Genomic DNA, 22875 nt, shown 5'->3' with positions numbered 1-22875 from the left:
AGATGTTAAGGCAGCATGTGATATTAAACCTTGACTTTAGGCTTTACACCACAGAGTGGAATGCATCTGTAGGCTCTGTTGACTGCCCCTTGTCTCTAGATTTGGCACATTCCTGCCCCTGACTGAAAGTCAACGAGTGTTCTCATCCCCATCTACCTGGGACAGGAGATACTCTAAAATTCAAGGCACAATGGGAATTCCCTGGCCGTCCAATGTTTAGGACTTGAGAGGCCCTTGATTCGATCCCCAGTCAAGGAACTAAGATCCTGCAAGCCCAAGAGGAAGAGCAAGAGAGAATAGAAATTCAGTCTGTTTTGCTGCATGTTTGGGACAGATGTTTCATGGAGTAGGGAAAGACTGAAATGAAAATTAAAACGACATCTACCAGCACTCTTAATGATCAGAATTATCTTTTAAAAATCAAATATAATCTTACCAGGCTCCTACCTAAAACCTATCAATGGGTCTCAATTGGTCTTTCTTAAGAGAAGGACAAAACTCCTTGCCATGGCCTTCAAGACCCTATCCAGTCTTACCTCATTCTTTACTTCCCCATACTATTTATGGAACAGGCATACAAGTCTTCTTTAAGTTCTGCAAAGCTTCTATGGTTTTTGTCAGCCCCAGGACATTTGCACATTCTATCCTCTTTGTCTAGATTGCTCTTTCCTCCCCAGCTCATCTAACTCATCTAGAATTTATCCTTCGGATTTCAGCTGAAGGGCTCCTTCCTCAGGGAAGACTTCTCTGATTTCCCCAAATAGGTCAAGTTCCCCTATTATAGGCTCTCAAAACATCTTCTTCATCATGATACTTATCGTAAGTTGCATGTTTACATTTATTTGAATTATTTGATTAACATTTATCTCCTCACATCACCATGAGAGCAGCAACTTATCTATCTTTGATCTCTAGTAAATGCCTAAAAGAAAACTCCTGTTTACCTGTAGTCTGCTCGTAGCACTTATGACACCAAATGTGCATCGGGTTTTCCAACACAAGTAATTCTCCAAAACTCTCCAGACACCAACTGGGTGTCTTGCAATTCAGTTATGACATGAATTACCTGGAGTTAGCATAAACCTCACAGGTTAAGGGCTCAATGCCACAAGATTGTCCCCCACTTCAGACATTCAAGGCTGTCACCTGTATTTCTGACCAACTGGTTATAAGTTGGGGGTTCCTATAACCCCCTGCTCAGGTTCAGTAGAACTCAGGAAAACACATTTACTCACTTACTGTAAAAGATATAATAAAAGATACAGATGAATGGCCAGATAAAGAGTTACATAGAGTGAGAGCCAGAAGAGTACAGAAGCTTTTGTCCTTGTGGAGTTGGGGGTGTACCACTCTCCCCAAATGTGGATGTGTTCTTCAATATGAAAGGTTTCTTAATCCCATAAGGTAGGGATTTTTACGGAACCTTCATTACATAGTCAAAATCAGTGACTAACTTAGTTTCCATCCCACCCCCCTCCTCAACTCTGGAGGGTATGGGAGTAGGACTGAAAGTTCCAAGCTTCTAATCATGGCTTGGTCTTTCGGTGACCAGCCCCCTTTCTGAAGTTATCCAGAAGCCCACCAAGACTGACCTCATTAGAACACAAGACAGCTCCATCTCCAGGAAATTCCAAGGGATTTAGGAGATCTGTGTAAGGAACTGGGGGCAGAGACTAAAATTCATCTTTGTGTGTCATAGTGCCTCAGGGTGTGTATGTTGAATGAATGTGTCAGTGAATAAGACTACTGATTTGCGGATCTTCTGAGAAAAGAAAGTAAAAGGAATACGTCAATAAATACGAATTACACATTATTTTTTTTATTATCAAAACAGTTAAGACATCTGCATTGCCAAGCTAGAATTAGGAAGGGTTTTAAGAAGGATTCCCTCTAAAGAGAAGAATGCAAGTCCATACCAATGCTACATGAAATAGGCAGAGTTACAAGAAAGCAGATCTCCGATACAGAGATGAAGCAGTGAATACTGTGCAATTCCTATAACAGAAGAATGGATTTAAGTACAAAAAACAGATCCTATAAAATGTGACTTTAATTAGGATGCCTTTGGCAATAACACTGTTTTCTACAGTAGACTAAAAATAAGAATATAAATGTGATGCATGTTATTCTAGGAAGTGTCAGACATGCCGTTGACGTAACACTTCACCTTCTCACCCAGAGCATCTGGGAAAGGTGAAAGAAAACAGTAGGTGGATCCAGTGATTATTTGTCATTCCGAATTCTGACTCCATCTGGGGCCTCCACAAGGTGAGAGAAACACGCTAGGAATAGGCACCAAAAATTTCATGTGAAGGTTCAGAGGCTATCAGAATGGAAATCTGTAACAGGTACATAGAATTCTTGGAGTAAAAAATTTCATTGCTGAAGAAGTCATATATAATTCACTTTTCAAAAATATCTCTGAAAGGTAGTAAAAATGAGTTAAATCTGGCCCAATTAACTTGATTCCTGAGTTTAAAGCCAGATAAAATGCTAGGTCAAGAAAGGAAGGTTTTTGTTCATATTATTTTACATTAATACAGTAGAAAGCTGGTGATTTTTAAAAAGTATCAAAGTGCTAAATATTAAAGAGTGTGTATAAAAACTCACACACCATTTATTAGTCACAGTTTTGAATAGTGCTCTGTATTTATTGTTTAAAATAGTTGTCATTTCGAAACAGTCTGTTCTAGTGCTAAAACCTTGAAAAGGAAATCCTGAGGAGGATCCTAAAACCTGCTATTCATTTTTATACTCTCAGTGGTTGATGGATAGAAATGGTAAGAGCTTTGAGTGTGAATTGCTTTTTAAGTAGCAATCAGACTGTATCCATTGTAACTGGTTGCAAAGTACAGGATGTTAAAAGCATAAAGGTGGCTTTTATTTTTTCCAGTTTTTAACAGCAATAGTTACTTCCAGTCATAGAAATGTGATGTGGATTGCAATGTATTGGGTAGCTCAGCAGTTAGATTTGATGGATTCCAGAGCTGGTCTGGTGAGTTACCTGATTTGGTCTGCAGTCACACATATATTGCTGAAGATACGTATGGTGCATATATGCTGTATATATATATACACACACATATATTGCTGGCTTAAAACTCAACATTCAAAAAACGAAGATCATGGCATTCAGTCCCATCACTTTATGGCAAATAGATGAGGAAACAATGGAAACAGTGACAGATTTTATTTTCTTGGGCTCCAAAATCATCGCAGATGGTGACTGCAGCCACTAAATTAAAAGATGCTTGCTTCTTGGAAGAAAAGCTATGACAAATCTAGACAGTGTATTAAAAAGCAGAGACATTACTTTGCCAACAAAGGTCCATATAGTCAAAGCTATGGTTTTTCCAGTAGTCATGTATGGATGTGAGAGTTGGACTATAAAGAAAGCTGAGTGCCAAAGAATTGATACTTTTGAACTGTGGTGTTGGAGAAGACTCTTGAGAGTCCCTTGGACTGCAAGGAGATCAAACCAGTCAATCCTGAAGGAAATCAGTCCTGAATATTCACTGGAAGGGCTGATGCTGAAGCTGAAGCTCCAATATTTCAGCCACTTGATGTGAAGAGCCGACTCATTAGAAAAGACCCTGATGTGGGGAAAGATTGAAGTCAGGAGAAGCAGACAACAGAGGATGAGATGGTTGGATGGCATCGCTGACTCAATGGACATGAGTTTGAGCAAGCTCTGGGAGATGGTGAAGGACAGGGAAGCCTGGCCTGCTGCAGTCCATGGGATTGCAAAAAGTCAGACACGACTGAGGAACTGAACAATAACAACATATATATATTATGGCTGATTCGCATTGTTTTACAGTAGAAACCAACACAACTTTGTAATGCAAATATCCTCCAATTATAATAAAAGGAAACCTAAGCCCTCAAGGGGCTCCAGGGATATCCAGGCTGCCTAAGAACCTTCGAACCAGAGAAGGTGTAGGCTGAGTCTACGTCCTATGAGTCAGGCTTGCTGTCTGTCCCAGTTATCTGTTGCTGTATAACAGACAACCCCAAACATAGTTTAAGATAACAATTCTGTTCTGTGGGTTCACTGGGAAACTCTCACTTAGGGTGTCTGTTCAGCTGCAGTTATATGTTAGCAGGATCTGGAATAGCCTGGAGGATTCTTCTCTACCATGTCTAGTGACAGGCTTGGATGTCTTGAGTGCTGGGTGCTGGTCAGGCATCTCTCCTCTCCACGCGTCTGCTTGGGCTTCCTCACAGCAGGGTGGACTCCGAATGGGCAGGTTTTTATAGGAGAGCTGGTTTTCTTTGCAGCAAGAATTTCAAGGGACAGGAAATGGAAACTGTCAGCATCTTAGGACCAAGACCCTGAATCAGATACAGCATCACTTTATCATTGGATAAAGTGATCAAAGCTGTCAAGACCCAAGGGGAGGAGATATAACTCTCAGGTCCTGTGGAACAGATGTCAAAAAAACTTGTGGGCACTTTTAACCCTCCTCATTCTTTTTTTAAAAGAACATTATTTTTTAAAAAATTCATTCTTGGCTGTGCTGGGGTCTTCATTGCTATGCGTGTGCGGGCTTTCTCTAGTTGCAGAGAGCGGGGGCTCCTCTTCATTGCAAAATGCGGGCTTCTTATTGCAGTGGCTTATCTTGTTGCGGAGCATGGGCTCTAGGGCATGGGCTTCAGTAGTTGTGGTGCATGGGTTTAGCTGGTCTGCAGCATGTGGGGTATTCCTGGATCAGGGATTGAACCCATATCTCCTGCTTTGGCAGGTGGATTCTTAACCAGTTGACCACCAGGCAAGCCCATATTCATGTAGCTTTTATGCATTAATAAGAAAATTTGTGTACACTGTCTCAATTTGCTCTCCTAATTGTGAAACAGTAGGTTGGCTAATAAGGCAACTAAGGTACAGAGGTTAAAGGCCTAGGATCTCAACCACCTAGGGATAGAATGGAGAAATGAATCTGAATCTCTTGACCCTCAGTCCCTGCTGAAGGATTCTGGTTTATCTGTTGTTTGTTTACCCTGTCACTTTGCTCTCTGACACACATAGAGCTGGGGGAGAGGAAAGCCCATTTCCCTTTGGCTAAAAATCTGGACACACATCCTTGCAGGTGAAGCTCAAGGTGCAAGCAAAGGCAATGTTCTGTGACTGCTCAGTGCATCAGTAAGGACTCTTGAAGCCACTGTACTGGCCTTCACTCTTGGGGAACTCTCTCCGGATCCTCCAGCGGCAGCAGCTGGGCAGGATGGCGAAGTCAGCCAGGTCCTGGGAGCCAAAGCGCCAGGTGGCGTAGCTCCTGTAGGCGCAGTGCCGCAGCCGGCTGTTGGCAGAATCTGCATCCAGCACCAGCAAGGGCTCCTGGTACTGCAGGAGGAACTGCAGGGTCCGCCTGGACAGCACAAGGTCCCTGAAGAGCTCTGAGGTGGTGATACAGGCACCCAGCTTTTTCCGGCAGCACAGCTCCTCCAGGCGTCTTTGGTTCTCAGGGAGTTGGGATGGAAGGCAGTTTCCGCACTGGCACCAATCCGGGCAGTCCCTGGATTTAAGACGCGCCTCTTCACCAAGCAGCTGGATCTCCTCTGGTTGTCCGGGAATGGGGGGTGGGTCATGAAGAGACAGAGGCAGCCGGGACAAGTCCGAAAAGTCCAGCTGGGATCTCTGAAAAAGGCAAGTTTCCAAACCCGTCAGCAGTGACAACCCCTAGGGTTCTGGGTTCTTTAATTTTCTTATGAAGTTATAAAGTTACATTTAATACTACATTAATACTAACAGCTCTCATTTATTAAATATACATGTCAAGTCTGTGTTTCGCAAGCATCGCCTCATTTAAGCTTTTGAAAAACCTCATGAGGGCTTCCCTTGGTGGCGCAGTGGGTGAGAACCTGCCTGCCAATGCAAGGGACAAGGTTTGAACCCTGGTCTGTGAAGATTCCACATGCCGCAGAGCAACTAAAGCCCATGAGCCACAACTTCTGAGCCCATGTGCCTGGAGCCTGTGCTCCGAAACAGAAGAAGCAACTGCAGTGAGAGGCCCGTGCAGCTCAGCAAAGAGTGGCCCCTGTTCACTGAAACTGGAGAGGGCCAGCGTGTAGCAACAAAGACCCAGAGCAACCAAAAATAAATAAATAAAATTTTCCTTTTTTTAAAAAGGAAAGCCTCATGAGATATGTGTCCGGATCTCTATTTTACAGGTTTGGAAAGTGAAATTCAGAAAAGCCAGGCCTTAGTGCATATATCCTCTCATCAGAGAGACCTCCAGGCCCTGCCCACCTGATCTGGGTAGCTCCCCTCCTCTCAGGTCCTTCTCTTACCATGTGATGATGTCCTATGCTCTTCACTAGTACTTACCACCATCTGAAGTGATCTTATGAACTCGTATGTTTCCTGGATGATTCTTCTTCCACGTGAAAGCAGGGGCCCTGTTTGCTTTGTTTACTGCCTGTGTCCCCAGTGTCTACAACAGTGCCCAGCACATAGCAGACAATAAATATTTGCTGACTTAGCTCTCCTTTCTCACCATGCTCCCTTTTCTGAAAAATCCGTTTGTTATCCTCCAAGGGAATTTGCCATAATTGCCATCATTTATATCTATTCTTTGTGACATATACCTTCATTCACCAGACAAAGACAGTGTGAGTTGAGTACATTAAAACTAAATGGTTCATGTACATGAATGTACACAGCACCATTATTATAATAGGCAAAGGGTGAAAATAACCCATGTCCATCAATGAATGAATGGATAAAAAACTGTTATGTTCAGGACTTCTCTGGTGGTCCAGTGGTTGAGAACCGACCTGCCAATGCAGGGGATGTGGGTTTGATCCCTGGTCTGGGAAGATCTCATATGCTACAGGGCAACTAAGCCTGAGCGCCACAACTACTGAACCCATGCTCTGCAACAAGAGAAGCCACCACAGTGAGAAGCCCAAGAGAGTAGCCCCTGCTCGCCACAGTTAGAGAAAGCCCACATGTAGCAACAAGACCTATGCAGGCCAAAAAAAAAAAAAAAAAAAAAAAAAAATTATGTTCATACGGCTATGAAAAGGAATGAATTACTGGCAAATATTAAACATGGCTGTTTAGCCAAACATGGATGGAACCTTGAAGACATTATGCTAAATGAAAGGAACCGGACATAAGGAGACAAGTAAGATTCAATTTACATGAAATGTCCAAAATAGGCAAATTCATGGATACAGAAAGCACATTAGTGGTTGCACAGGGCCTGGGGAGAAGTGAGTGGGAGTGGCTGCTGAATGGATTCAAAGTTTCCTTTTGGGGTGATGAAAAAGTTCTGGAGCAAGGCTGTGGTGATGGTTGCTCAGCATGGTGGATATACTAAATGTCACTGAATTGTACTCTGTAAAATGGTTTAAGAGGTAAATTTTCTATTATGTGTATTTTACTGCCCTTCCTCAACATATGAGAGTTCGCTTTATACCCAGGCCTGATAAAAACATTACAAGAATGGAAAAATTTTGGCCAGTCTCTCTCAAGAAGAGATGTAAAGTTCTTAAATATTAGTGAATTGAATCCAGCAGTAAATACAAAGAATAATACATTGCATTCAATGTATTTTATTGCAGCAATGAAAGGTTGGCTTAATATTTGAAAACCAATCAGTGTAATGTACTAAAAAACAGAAAAAAGAAAACTCATTATTTGAAAAGCCTGAAAAAATACATCATTTAAAACTCAGTATCCAGTCATGATAAAAATTCTTAGGAGCAGAGGGGAATTTTCTTAATCTGATAGGGTATTCTTTAAAAACCTACAAGAGGGAATTGCCTAGACTCAGCACTTTCACTGCGGTGGGCCAGATTCAACCCCTGGTCAGGGAATTGGGATCCCTGCAAGCCATGAGGGAGGCCAAAGAACAAAAACAAAACCCTACAGCAAATGCAATAGTGAAATAGAAAAAACTTTCTTCCTGATTTAGGAAATGAGACAAAGATGCCTGCTCTTATCATTTCTGATCAGTATTGTGCTGGACATCCTAACAGGTGAAACAAGCATCTGGAGCTGGAATAAACAAGAAAGGAGCCTCCCCTAGAGCCTTCAGAGGGAGTACAGCCCTCTTGACAGCTTGATTTCAGACTTCTAACCTCCAGAACTGTGAGAAAATACACTTCTGTTGCTCCAGGCTCCCTAGTTTGTGGTAATGTGTTACAGCAGCTGTAGAAAACTAATGCAGTCAGTGAAGATGTCCGGCAGCCAGAACTGATGGGGAGAGTGTGAATGAGAACACCCACTTTAGAGAACTTTTAGGTAGTAACTATGAAAGCTGCACACAGGCCTGCCTCATGACTCAGCAGTTCCGTTCTCAGGTGCTATATGTTTACTGTGGCGGCAGCATTGGCATGAACCCCAAAGTGGAAACTAACCAAATGGGTAGTTCATTCAACAATTGAATGGATAAATAAATTGAATGTTTATGAAACAGAAATTATACAACAATGAGAATGAACCACTGCTACACACAACATCATGGATGACTCTCACAAAAATAGAGTTGAGTGAAGGAGCCACTCAACAGGGTATGTACTGAATACATACTATAGGATTCAAATTTTGTAAAATTCTATAAGAGGTAAAACTAACGTTTGAATGCAGGTTAATGTCTACTTTTAAGTAATTGGGTAGAGGCATTAAAGGGCCTCCTGCTATTAATATTCACTTTTAAAATCTGGGTGCTGGTACCATGTGTCACATGGTGTTTACTTTGTCATCAGTTATGATTTATACACATTTCTTACATTTAATAGTAAGTATTCTTTTAAAAAGACTGGGATTTCCCTGGTGGTCTAGCGGTTAATGACCCCTTGGAATGCAGGGGTCACAGGTTCGATACCTGATCTGAGAGCTAAGATCCCACATGCGGCAGGGCAGCTAAGCCCACACACTGCAACTGCTGAAGCCAGAGCACCACAACTAGAGAGGCTGTGAGCCTCGACGAAAGATCCCACATGACGCGAGGAAGATCCTGTGTGCCACAGCTAAGACCCCACACAACCAAATTAATCAATTAATTAGTGTGAAAAGACTAATGAGAATTCCCTGGGGATCCAGTGGTTAGGACTCCAACCCTCCACGCAGGGGGTGTGGGTTCCATCAGGAAACTAAAATCCAGTAGGCTGTGCTGTGCAGTCAAAAAACAAAAAGCAAGCACTAAACAACTTACCTGGACTTTTTCACCTTTGACATCTTGCAGACTTCTCCCAAGTAGTCTTTCATTTACCATCCTAATGTAGGGTTCATCCACGAAGGATACATATTTTAATGTCTAGGAGATAAAAATTAAAGGGTTAGCCATTTTAGTACAGAGTTACACCTACTGTGTATCTGAACATATCTAAAGGCAACTGCTATTCCTACTTACCGAATGACAACCCATTAAACAAGCTAACCAGAAACTCTTGCTAACTAAGAAAGAATTGATTCTGAGTATCAGAAATGGAGCCCCCGCCACCTTAATTTGTAGACTTAGAGTATCCACAGCTTACTGCCTATTATCGCCAGGTACCCCAAGTGCAATATAAAATTCTTTGTTGTGTTCCCTCAATTTCAGTTATGCTAAGGTTGAATATCTCCAGAAAGTTATACTATTGCAACTTAAATTATTTATATCTTCATTAAATTGCCTCCCATCTTGGGCCATGAAATGGTGATTAATTTTAGTTGCAAAGATGAACTTTGATTTTAATTGCAAATACATGTACAATGAACAATGAATTGTGCATTCAGCTGCTACAAAAGGACAGCAGTGTTCTTGGACAAGGGAAAGAAACTCTCTTTGTTGTTTTTAAAGTACCAGAGATTTCTCTTTGATTGGAGGAAATCATGGGTTCCAAAATTAATCAAATTCCAAATGAATCAAATTAAAACCATACAGATGAACTAAAATTTCCTTTGACTACTCCCCCATCTGAGGCTCCTTTCCGTAAGCAATCACTGTGAGTGATTTGTGAGTGCCCAAACCTTTCTGTATACATTTATTACTTCCCCATACACATTTACATGTGTGTGTATAATGCACATAAAAATATACAGAAGATATATGTGTGTGTATAAATACACATATATATGTGTAGAAAATACATAAAATTAGTTTTTGTGTATAGTTGCTTTTTAACCTATATATCATACCACAGATACTGTTCCATAGTTTGCTTTTTCACTTTCAGCAATCTTGGCTATTTGCTCATGACTGTACCTCTAACATAATAGTTATCAACATGGATTCTGAAACTAGCCTGCCTGAGTTAGAATACCAGCTCTGCCAACTGTATGATTTTGGGCAAATAATTTAACCTTCCTGTGCCTCAGTTTCCTCATCTGCAGAAAGATAAAAGTAGTACCTATCTAGAGTTCTACTGGTAATCACATGATCCTATAAACCCACCTGTAAGGCTGTGTGAAGGTTCAGTGAGTTAATGTATACATAACACTGGGAACTCTATATGAGCATTTGCTTTTATAATTATCTGCGTCATTTTTTAAAACTGGTGTCAGGCATTCTCTACCATGGATTTATCATAGTTCATTTCACTATTCACCTCTTGGGCATTTGGGCAGATGCTCTTCATCACTGTCACACATAGCACTGTGACAGACATTTTGTATATGTGCACTACTTGGGTACCCATGTGAGTGTTTCTCTAGGATAGGTATGGAGAAGCAGAAATGCCAGGGTGTAAAGTATGTCCTGTTTAAATGTTACTAGATTGACAAATTGTTCTCCAAAGTTATTATACTTTTATTGCGCAACCAGTTTAATAAATCTGACCAAATTGACAAATCCTAGAACATAAACATTTGTTTTCCCTATATCCTGCTTCTCTATTTTTGTCTCTTTTCTTCACTAAAATGAAAGGATTCATCTGAGGGAGAATGTGGGTTGGGGTAGGATCCTGATACTTATCCACTGTGGGATTGACGACACCTGTAATTTTTGGCCTTATTTCTGTACTCTCCTCAGTGAGCCAATGGGCCCTTCAGGTGTTTTGATTTTGATATCCCGTAGACACATCGAGTCTTACCTGTGTTGGCTCCACAATGGATTCATACTTCTTCTTGTAGTAGTATTCATTGACTGCGCAGAATTGACAGCACTTGCACCAGGGATAAACATGCGATCGACAGTATTTGCTTGAATAAGTGTTGATGAGCATGTCAACGAACACAGTGGCCTGGAAAAAACCAGACAAGCACCTTGTCAGTGAAACTTCCTTTAGCCACTTCATTTTCATAAAGTGTGAGAAAAAGAATCTCTTACCAAACCAAAGTAGGAGAGGGTTGAACCAATGTACACAATCAGCTGGATGATGTCAAATTTTCCCCCCTGAAAACAGAGTACAAAAGATTACTTGGTTGAAATTCAGAATCATGCTTTTATGCTCTAACATGTAATTGTAAGTTCCAGCAGAGGAGGGAGTCTGGTGCCATGAATTTGACAACTGCATCCAATGTGTTCACAGCAACAAAGATTAAGGAGACTGAAAATACGAATCCCATTCCTTCTGCTTCTGTCTCTCAGGATGTGCTTGAAAACATGGGTGTTTTAAACTAAGAAGCACTGAAACCCACACACTGAGAGGAGAGCCACTGAAAGTTTATTTTTCCATTCAAGGTGAGGGTTTTAGAAGAGCTTTCCCTAAAAGTGATTTGAAATTACTTTGGAAAGAGAGGGAAGGAATGTCTGCACAAAGTCTCCCCTTCAATGTCCTTGTGATTTTTATTCTCAGTGTCTTTGTATCTTCTCACTATATCTCATTGATTCCTATGGGGCTTATTACCACATTAAGTAAATAATATGTTGTCAGACAAGATATGTGGGCATCCATTGGGTTTTGCATCTCTCCTCCTTCTGGAGACAGGATGCCAGTTTTCCTTTGGAGAACCATCTCTGTGCATACTCAATCCCTGTAGTTTGCAGGGAAGAGGCTGGTTCAGGGCTGGTCTAAGACCAGCCACTGTGAGTGACCCTAGTCATAATGATTAGTTTATCAGTGAGCATGTGGCCCATATTGGGCCAGTCAAAGCCAGTGGCATCTGCTGAGGTTTTTGCTGAGGTATTCTCTTTCTGTAGAGGTTGCTAAATTGCAAAGATATAAGTAGCTGCTGATATCACCACGTAGAGATGACCCACTGGGAATGATGCCAGAACAGAGGAGAAAAAATGTAAGAGATGGAGGGGGCAGGTTCCTTATGATGTTATTAAAACATCTGGATTCAGCGATACCTGAAGCCTAAAAATTGCCTCTGGATTTATCAGTTATGTGAACTAAAAAAAAAAATGACTTTTTTTTTCTTTTTTCCTAACCCAATTTGAATTGGATTCTGTCCTGACAAACTATTTTACAGAGGGATCTCTTTCTCTTCCCTTTTAAAAAAAGTTATTTTTAATCAAAGGATAATTGTTTTACAATATTGAGTTTGTTTCTGCAATCCATCAGCATGAATCAGCCATAGGTATACATATGTCCCCTCCCTCTTGAATCTCCCTCCCACCTCCCACCCATTCCCACTCTTCTAGGTTGTTACAGAGCTCCAGTTTGAGTTCCCTGAGTCATATAGCAAATTCCCACTGGCTATCTATTTTACATATGGTAGTGTATATGTTTCCATGCTACTCTCCCCATCCGTCCCACCGTCTCCTTCCTCCCCACCACCCACGTCCATAAGTCTGTTCTCTATGAATGTGTCTCCATTCAGTTTAGTTCAGTTGCTCAGTCATGTCCGACTCTTTGCGACCCCATGAACCACAGTATGCCAGGCCTCCCTGTCTCCATTGCTGCCCTATAAATAGGTTCGTCAGTACCATCTTTCTAGATTCCATATATATGCATTAATATACAATTTCTCTCTCCTTTTTAAGTATCAGAGTATTTTTAAAGTTGAATTATTAGGTTTTTTCCCCAAGCCCACTCTTGTACCCATTAGATGACTTGTTAGGAAGGACATTTCTTCCCCTTTTTGTATCCCACGTGCAAAGTGCACAGTGCCAGCTAATGACTAGGACCAAAGCATTCACCCTTTGAGATACTATGGCAGTAATTTAAGACACAGTCATAGGAATGGAGATGCCAGTGGCTGAGAGCGGAAAAGAGACTTACGGTGCCGAAAACCAGGATGTCAAAACGGATCCCGTAAGCTTTTATCAGGGTCCGCTTTTCAGTGTTATTTTCCTTATAGTACTTGGCAAATCTGTAGGAGGAAAAGGATCTATATTTATAAAGATCTATCTGAAAGTGCTGGTATTTTATGAAAAGAAAAACTGAAACAGTAGCCGATCTAGTCTTCTTTGTCCGATCTACTTTTCTAGTCTTCTTCCAGCTCTGCTGTTGTTAGCAAAGGGAAGAGCACAAATTTCTCTCTGTTCACCTGGAACCAAAGCACCCACCTCCCCATGTCACCTCCTCTACTTTTGGCATAACAGAGTGATGGAAAGTCTGCTTTTTTAAAAAAATTTACTTTTGTATATTTATTTAGCTTCTTTTGTGGCTCAGCTGGTAAAGAATTCACCTGCAATGCAGGAGACCTGGGTTAGATCCCTGGGTTGGGAAGATCCCCTGGAGAAGGGAAAGGCTACCCATTCCAGTATTCTGGCCTGGAGAATTCCATGAACTGTACAGTCCACGGGGTCACAAGGAGTCCAGCACAACTGAGGGACTTTCACTTGGCTGCTCCAGGTCTTAGTTGCAGCATGCAGGATCTTTAGTTGTGATCTTCGAACTCTTAGTTGTGGCATATGGGATCTAGTTCCCTCACCAGAGATTGAAGCCAGACAACCTGCATTGGGAGCCCAGAGTGTTACAGACATTTACAGCAAAGGTATAAGTAGCTGCTGACACCACCGCACAGAGATGACCCACTAGAGATGGACCACCAGGGAAGTCCCAGGACACTTTTTTTCTTTGAGTTATTAACTCACAATCTACTTATAGGTGTGGGGAGAGAAGAAAACAAAAAATGAATGCTCTGCCAAAATATAGTATGGAACATCTGAAATTCCTATTTTTTTCTCTTTTTTAATTATGATGAATTTAATTATGATGAATTAGATGTTCTCAGCGCTTCAGTGCCTGTTTCTGGCCAAAGGGGTTTCAGTTTCTTCGCATCTGAATGTTCTCATATAATAACAACACTTTCTTTTGCTCTATTAACTGATTTGCTTTTTAAAATGCAAAGCCAGCATGCATCACCACTCCATGCCCCAGGGTTGCATAATCTCTCCATGCAAGATGTTTTGCTGGAAGGTTAACACTGTAGTAAATACTTGAATTTCAGTTTTCAGGGGCTTGGTATGGTGGTTCTCCTACTGAGGGCAAGAATCACTTGGGAAGTACTTTCAAAAGACAGATTCCTGGGCCTCACCCCCAAAGGGTGGTTTCAGATGGTGTGAAATGTTTTTGGGAACCTGTATGTCTAGGAAAGGGACCGGCTGGTTCTAATATAGGTGAATAGTGGACCACACTCAGAAATACCAGGCCCTCACGGGCAAGGATGCTTTTGTGTGCTGTAGTGGGTTGAATAATGCCCCCACCAAAGGCAAGTCTCAAGTGCCTAACCCCTGCACCTGCCAGTGTACCTTATTTGGAAATAGGATCTTTGCAAGTGCAAATGAGTTAAGGATCTCAAGATGAGATCATCCTGGATTTAGGGTGGGCCTTAAATGCAATGACTTTATCCTTATAAGAGGAAAGAGAGGAAGAGTTAAAACAGAAACCAGAGGAGAAGCCCATGTAAAGATGGAGGCAGATACTGGAGGGAGGCAGCCATGAGTTAAGAACCAAGCAGTTTCATCTTATTGGAAATGGCTTGAGACAATATTTTAGGTCAATCAAACTTTCTGTCTTAGGAATTTGAAATTTAAAAAACCACTAGAATTGGCCTATTTAAAAAAAAGTTGAAGTTCTAAATGGAGTGCTGGTGCTAGAAGGGCTACAGAGTTAACTCTTGAACAGCACGGGGATTGGGGTGCCCACCCTCTGCCCAGTGGAAAATCCACTTTAACTTACAGTTGGCCCTTCATATCCATACTCCCTCTGCAACTGTGCATTCAACCAACTGCAAATCGTGTAGTACTATAGTATTAATATTTATTATTTAAAATAGTCTGTGTGTGAATGGACCCAGGCAGTTCAAACCTGTATTGTTCAAGGGTCAATTATATATTGCAAGCTGATATCCTTGAGAAGCAGAAAATATAAGCATTAGTCACATTAAGAGCAGAGCACCAGTGAAGATCTGTAATTCCCTGGTGGCTCAGTGGTAAAGAATCTGCCTGCCAGTGCAGGGGACTCGGGTTCAATTCCTGAGTCAGGAAGATCCCTTGGAGTCGGAGATGGTTACCTACTCCAGTATTCTTGCCTGGAGAATCTCATGGACAGAGGAGTCCGGCGGGTTACAGTGCATGGGGTCGCAAAGATTCGGACGCGACTAAGCACAACAACAAGAGCCATCGGGAGCCAGAAGCAGCAAGGGGAGATCATCCCTTGGGGCCTTTAGAGGGGGAATGTCCCTGCTGACACCTTGATTTTGGACTTCTGGACTCCAGAACTGTGAAAGTTTCTGCTGTTTAAAGCCTCCAAGTTTGTGGTAATTTGTTAAAGCAGTCACAGGAAATGAATACACATATATGCCTATTCTGAGAGCAGAGAAGCCCATCAGGCATTCTGTCCTGGGTGGGTCTTCCCTGCTTTACACATCTTATAAATAAACTGAATCATTGTCTAAGGACCTTTGGCCATAGATCTTTTGGTAAAGGATGAAATATCTGCAATGTGATCAATTCCTTCAACTTTCTGTGTTTTAGAAAGCTTATTATATTTTCTCATATACCTCATATAACCTCTAATTTCCTTCTCTTTTCTGTGGCTATTTGAAAATAATGTTACCCATCAGGTCTCCACAATTTATTTTTGGCTACAGATTTCTTCTGGTGCTTGATTCCAGAGAACAAATACTCTAACACTTTGATCTGAAAGATCAACCAGTTCTTCAGAAAGCTCAGATCTCTCCAGGAGCTAATGTTCTTAGGCTCAGCTCAGAGACTTGAAGGACATTTGCTAACATCTGATGGGTACATTGCCCTGCATGCGTCTGCTGGCTGCTGAAAAAACAGCCTGTGAGGGCAACTGAGGACCACTGACCCAGACCTCGCTTCCTACTAATGGCCACAAGCCTATTCAGTAGAGCAGCAGGGAATGATCAAAACATTACCTAAACTAGGAGCTGGTTTCAGGGCCCTGGATGAGACTCCATAGACCCAGAGAAGGCAAAAAGCCTCTTATGGGACTTCCCTGGTGGTCCAGTGGTTAAGACTGCAAGCTCCCAGTGAAGGGGGCTCAGGTTCGATCTTTGGTCAGGGGATTAGGTCCTACATACTATAACTAAAAAGATCCCACATGCTGCAATGAAGTTTCCGCTTGCAGCAACTAAGACTCAGGGTGGGAGGGGGAGAAGCCAAATAAATAAATATGAAAAAAATAAAGTCACTAAAGCAAAGACAGTGTTCTTTAAAAATGCCTCTTGTGTGTTGATCTCAGCCAGCTCTTAGTCAGGAGTTTCAAACTCAGATGCCTGTAGGGGCCAGACAGATAACAGAAATAAGTGATGCACCAAGGTATGAGGCAATAAAGAGTGGTGAGGACTGTGGCAAACCAAGAGGGAACCACTGATACTCAGCTCCAGCTGAGAGCTCTCCTGTGGGATATGAAGCCAGTGTTTTTACATGGTTTGATCTTTTTCCAAATAGTTTAATTTTTCAGAAAAAGCAGGAAGTTCATATTTTTATGTAGAATATCTCAATGTTCAAAACATTGTACAGGCCAACAACAACAATAACAACAACAAAAAAATTTGAAGTCTGCTTGCCAGTTAATGATGCTGCTTTACCTAAAATATGAATAGATCCATTTGCTTGAGTGGATAACAAAAAGTCAATAAGAGTGCTAGCAGAAGGGTTAGGAGGCAGTGAATGGGTGTGTGTGTGTGTGTGTGTGTGTGCGTGTTTGCACATGCACTTTGGCCTGTACTTGCATGCTCAGATTAAGTAGACACCTCATTTTATTCATTCTCCCAGGCAACTAGCAACCTGGTTGTAAGAAACAAAATACAGTCAAATGAAACATCAAAGAAGAAAGCATGTTTGGGATACTAGATGACATAGCCTAGACCAGTGCTTCTCAAACTTTAATGTGCGCATGAATCTTTTGGGAATCATAAGTTGTAGATTCTATGCACTGCTGCTGCTGCTGCTGCTGCTAAGTCGCTTCAGTGTCCGACTCTGTGCGACCCCATAGACGGCAGCCCACCAGGCTCTGCCATCCCTGGGATTTTCCAGGCAAGAGTACTGGAGTGGGGTGCCATCGCCTTCTCCGGATCCTAGGCACTAGTGGTAAAGAAACCACCTGCCAATGCAGAAGACATAAGAGAGTAAATTAAGAGTGGAAGCTGAGATTTTTACATCATAACAAGCTCCCATGTTGAGGCAAGGCCCATGTTCCTGGTAACAGGGTCACATTTTGAGTATCAAGGGTCTAGATTAGTGATTCTCAAACTTGAGTTTGCATCCAAATAACCTGGGAGGGACAATCCCTGGAGTGTCTAATTCAGTAGGTCTGAGGAGAGCCTGAGAATTTGCATTTTTAACAAGATCCCACGTGATGCTGATGTAGGGACTCACACTTTGAAAGTCCAGACCATTAGTAGGAAAAGTATTCAGGGAAGCTAATGTGTTTGTAAGTTGATTCCCTAAGATGGACTCCTATGTGTGCAGTTTCCCTTCTTAACTAGGAAAGCTCACTCTTCAGAAAAGTGCACAGTGCCTATGGGGGGTTCCTATCCCGTCCTTGGAGAGGCCTTTTCTGGTTGCATCCCTGCTCCCCACCCTATCAAACTATCTTGTTTGATTTTCTTCAAAGCATGTATCATCATCTGAAATGGTCTTATTGGATTTCTTTGTTTGTTCTATTGAGATATAATTAACATATCATAAAATGCACGTAAAACACTTATTCCTTGGAAGAAAAGTTATGACCAACCTAGAGGGCACTTTAAAAAGCAGAGACATTACTTTGCCAACATAGGTTTATCTAGTCAAGGCTATGATTTTTCCAGTATTCATGTATGGATGTGAGAGTTGGACCATAAAGAAAGCTGAGCCCTGAAGAATTGATGCTTTTGAACTGTGGTGTTGAAGAAGACTCTTGAGAGTCCCCTGGACTGTAAGGAGATCCAACCAGTCCATCCTAAAGGAGATCAGTCATGAATATTCATTGGAAGGACTGATGCTGAAGTTGAAACTCCAATACCTTGGCCACCTGGTGTGAAGAGCTGACTCATTTCAAAAGACCCTAATGCTGGGAAAGATTGAAGGCAGGAGGAGAAGGGGATGACAGAGGATGAGATGGTTCGATGGCATCACCGACTCAATGGACATGAGTTGGGTGAACTCCAGGAGCTGGTGATGGAAAGGGAGGCCTGGCGTGCTGTGGTTCATGGGGTCGCAAAGAGTCAGACACGATTGAGCAACTGAACTGAACTGAACTGGCATATGGAAACATCTCACAGAATACCAGGTTATACATATTATATGATCTCATATAAGCCTCACAAAAGAGTTGGTTAGACAAAGGAAATTTCACCAGAAGGTTATCTTCGGTTATCTCAGGGTAGAGGAATTATGGGTGATTTTTATCCTCTTCTCTATGGTTATCTCTGTTTCCCAAGTTTTGTTTTTATCTTACAAAGAGAATGCAGTTCTTTAATAATTCATACAAAAATTCAGTCACTGCCTAGCTCTGAGAGGAAGTCTTTTACATTCATCTTGTTGCCTTGGGAAACAAAACTAGTCTTACTGGCTGCTGGGGATACAATTTAGCAGGGTCTGAATTCAATTCCCCAGGTCCCTGGGGAGCCGAGGGCTAGTTACTGGGCAAATCTGACCCGGAGCACTGTTACCTGAAGTTGTAGCCAGGATACAAGGACTCCTTGGCCGTCTTGTCGTCAAGGCGACGGAAACTGTATTTTGGACGGCAGTGATGGAACCATCTGTCCAGGTTGCAGTCCCAGTAGATCTCAATGCCCATGATTCCTCCCTGGGGAAGAAAATAAGAGATAATCTCTAAACCTCGCTGGACGTGGGTTATGCAGCCATCAGACATCTCCCTGCATGGTGATGATCACTGAAAGAAAAGTTTGCTTTTGAGGATAAAAAATGCTGATAAAAAATTTCAGAGCCCTAAGTACCGTCCAATTTAACTCATACAACTACTACTTTGGCAACTACAAATGCATCTCCCTGCTCCTCCCCCCCCCCCCCCCCCGGAACATACTACCATTAAATTTACTTTCCTAAAATATAACTTTCAACAAGTAGTAGTAATGTTAGTCGCTCAGTCATGTCCGACTCTGTGCGATCCCATGGACTGTAGCCCACTAGGCTCCGTCCATGGGATTCTCCAGGCAAGAATACTGGAGTGGGTTGCCATTCTCTTCTCCAGGGGATCTTCCTGATCCAGGGATCGAACCCAGGTCTCTGGTACTGTAGGCAGATTCTTTACCCTCAGAGCCACAGGGAAACCCAACTTTCAACACACTCCTCCAGTAATCAGACATTATTAATGCCTCCAACCCCATTAAAGATTAAGTTGAACTTATCATACTGGAATTCAGCGTGCTCCATCACTTCTTCTCTGCTTATCTCTGAATTCTCCCTTGGAGAAAGCTGTTAGGCCAGACTATGCTTTTCCCAGACACACTTTGCATTTTCACTTCTTTTTTATTTTAAAGTAAAGCTGTATCTCAACAGCTTTATTGAGATACAATTCACATACAGTTCGCCCAGCTAACAGGTACAGTTCCACACTTACATTCATGTATATGTGCAACTGCTACCACAGTCAATTTTACAGTATTTTCACTACCTCCAAAAGAAAACATGTAAACTTTAATTATTAGCCCTCTCAACACTAAGCAACTACTAATCTACTTTTTGTCTCTGCAGAGTTCCTTATACTGAACTTTCACATGAATGAAATCATGTTGTACATGATCTTTTATGTCTGGCTTCTTTCGCTTAGCATAATGCTTTTAAAGTTCATGCATGTTGTAGCAAGTGTCAGTACTTCATTCCTTTTTGTGGTAGAAGAATATTCCATTGTATGAATACACTACAGTTTGTTGATCCGTTCATCTTTTGATGGACACTTGGGTCATTTCTACCTTTTGACTATAATGAATAATATTGCTGTGAATGTTTACATACAAGTTTTTGTGTGAATATAAGTTGTCATTTTTTGGGGGTACATACTTCGGAGTGGAATTGCTGGGTATACTTTGCATCTTTTAATCTTGGCCCTTAGCCTTTTCTCCCAATGAAACATTTCTCCCACCCACTTCTCTAGCTAAATTCTACTCATCCTCCAAGACCCAGCCAACATCCTTCCCCATCCACTCAATCACCCCTATACTCCTCAATTCATGGTGACCTTTCTCTCCTCTAAACTTCTAAAGAATCTGCTCATCTCTTACCTATACTTGGTACTTCTTTTTTTTCTACAGACATTTTTTGAGCACTGGCCATCATATTTCACTGAAGCTTAGACACCATTGCTTGTAAGACACGCGGGTTTTGTTGTTTTTTTTTTAATGTTCCTCCAAGGAAAAAACTGGTGTCCGTTAAGCTATGAGACTCCATCAGCTGAAAGTACTTACTGATTTCAAAATTATTAAAAGTGAAAAAAGATATTTCTTTGAATTGATGAAATTAGGCATTTCAAGACAGCATGCTAGATGTAGTATTCTGAGGATACAGAAATGAGTAACAAAGAGGTTCTGACTTGGAGGAGAAATAATACAGAATAATCACAACTGCCTTTTTTGGGGGGTCAGGCACTAAACCAAGCACTCTACCGACTATAGTGAATATATTAATACCTTTGTCACTTGGCATCCAATTTGCCGCCTTCTGGGAAAGCTACCTGGAATTTCCTTTGGGAAACACCTTTTCTAACTCTCCGTGGTTTGAATGGGGCTGTGACCTCTCCCAGGAATGGTCACCTGACTCAGTCCTAGCCAATCAGGACGGTGCTTCCCTCTGGACCTGATGACTAGTTCAGATAGATTATGTAGCCCAGGGTAGGGTTAACCAGAACTCTCCTTGAGACATTTTGCCAGAACCATAGGGGAAAAGGTCCTCTTTTGGTTGAGACCACTAGCCACGGAGTGTGAGAGTCTAAAGCAGCACCATCTAATAGGATTTTCTATGCTGATGGATATAGTCTATATTCATGCCCTATAAGACAGTAGCCAGTGGCTATTGAAATGAGGCTAGTATGACCAAGGAAATAAGTTTTTAATTTCAATTAAGTTTAAGTTGCTGCATGTGACTTGTGGCTACCATATTGGATAGCACAGTGCTAGAGCTTTGGTGGTTTTGACTTGACATGTGGAGAATATCATCATTAAGGAAACAATAAAAAAATGAAAGGAGTCAGATTCCTGAAGATAGCATTTGAGTTCTGGGATGCAGCTACGCCTAAATCTATCATGCTCTTCATTCAGCCAACAAATATTTATTGACTGTCCATTATGTGCTGAATGTTATACAAAAATGAACCAAAAAAAAAAAAAAAAAAAAAAAAGAGCTACCTTCATGGAACTTATATTCTAGTCAGAGAAAATAGACAACAGACAAATGGATATGATGTAAAATATATAGTATGTCAGATAATGCTTATACCAGGGATAAATATAAACCTGAAAAGGGCCTGCTGGGATAGAGGTTGAAATTGTCATTGTAAATGTAGCAGTAAGTGAAAGCTTCACTGAGCTATATTTGAGTGAATACTGGAAGTAAATGTAGGAGGCAGTTAATACTATGTCTGGGGCTAGACTGTTCCAGGCAGAGGGAACAGCAAGGGAAAACTCTCAAGGTAGGAAGATGCTTTGGGTATACTAGAATATTCATTCCGCCTGGTCTTTCTACACAAGTTAATATGGTTCCTTTTTTGCTTAAGTCACTTGAGTTTTGTTTCTGTTATTTGCCCCTAAATTACTTTTTATTTTTGCTTAAATCACTTGAGTTGGATTTCTATAATTTGCAACTGGAGTAATCCTGAGTAACCCAAGTGTGGTAGTCTGGATAGTTGTCATTGTTAGTCTCTAAGTTGTGTCTGACTCTTTGTGACCCCATGGGTTGTAGCCCGCCAGGCTCTTCTATCTGTGGGATTTCCCAGGCAAGGATACTGGGGTAGGTTGTCATTTCCTTCTCCAGGGGATCTCCCTGACCCAGGGGTTGAACCCACATCTCCTGTATTGGCAGGTAGATTCTTTTCTACTGAGCTTCCAGGGAAGCCCAGCCTGAGTAATAGCCCCCCAAATGTACCTAATCCTAGGTCCTAATCCCCACATCTCTGAATACGTTACCTTAAATGGCAAGAGAGAGGGCATGCGTGCGTGCTCAGTGCGTGTCCAACACTTTGTGACCCTATGGACTGCAGCCTACCAGGCACCTCTGTCCTTGGGATTCTCCAGGCAAGAATTCTCCTGGAGTGGGTTGCCATGCCCTCCTCCAAGGAATCTTCCTGACCCAAGGATCAAACCCACATCTCCTGCATTGCAGGCAGATGTTTTACCACTGAGCCACTGGAGAACCCTCCAAAGAGATTGCTGCTGCTAAGTCGCTTCAGTCGCGTCTGACTCTGTGCGACCCCATAGATGGCAGCCCACCAGGCTCCCCCGTCCCTGGGATTCTCCAGGCAAGAACACTGGAGTGGGTTGCCATTTCCTTCTCCAATGCGTGAAAGTGAAGTCTCTCACTCATGTCTGACTCGTAGCGACCCCATGGACTGCAGCCCACCAGGTTCCTCCGTCCATGGGATTTT

General features: G+C 41.9%; 1 protein-coding gene across 2 annotated transcripts in view; it reads right to left on the bottom strand.

Annotated features, from left to right (window-relative positions):
* Positions 1-1859: 1859 nt before the first annotated feature.
* The window catches only part of P2RX7 (purinergic receptor P2X 7), a 58650-nt gene continuing 37634 nt past the window's right edge, over positions 1860-22875 (bottom strand). For both annotated transcript variants that reach the window (XM_065904246.1, XM_065904247.1), the window contains 6 exons: positions 18950-19086; positions 13099-13189; positions 11259-11324; positions 11023-11172; positions 9165-9266; positions 1860-5638 (listed from right to left, as the gene is read on the bottom strand). In XM_065904246.1, the coding sequence (XP_065760318.1) occupies positions 5141-5638; positions 9165-9266; positions 11023-11172; positions 11259-11324; positions 13099-13189; positions 18950-19086 (1044 nt within the window). In that variant the 3' untranslated portion in view covers positions 1860-5140. The remainder of the gene's footprint in view (positions 5639-9164; positions 9267-11022; positions 11173-11258; positions 11325-13098; positions 13190-18949; positions 19087-22875) is intronic.

Source organism: Muntiacus reevesi, chromosome 13 (assembly GCF_963930625.1).
Source record: "Muntiacus reevesi chromosome 13, mMunRee1.1, whole genome shotgun sequence".
Taxonomy (NCBI): domain Eukaryota; kingdom Metazoa; phylum Chordata; class Mammalia; order Artiodactyla; family Cervidae; genus Muntiacus; species Muntiacus reevesi.
This window is presented reverse-complemented; position numbering and strand designations above follow the sequence as displayed.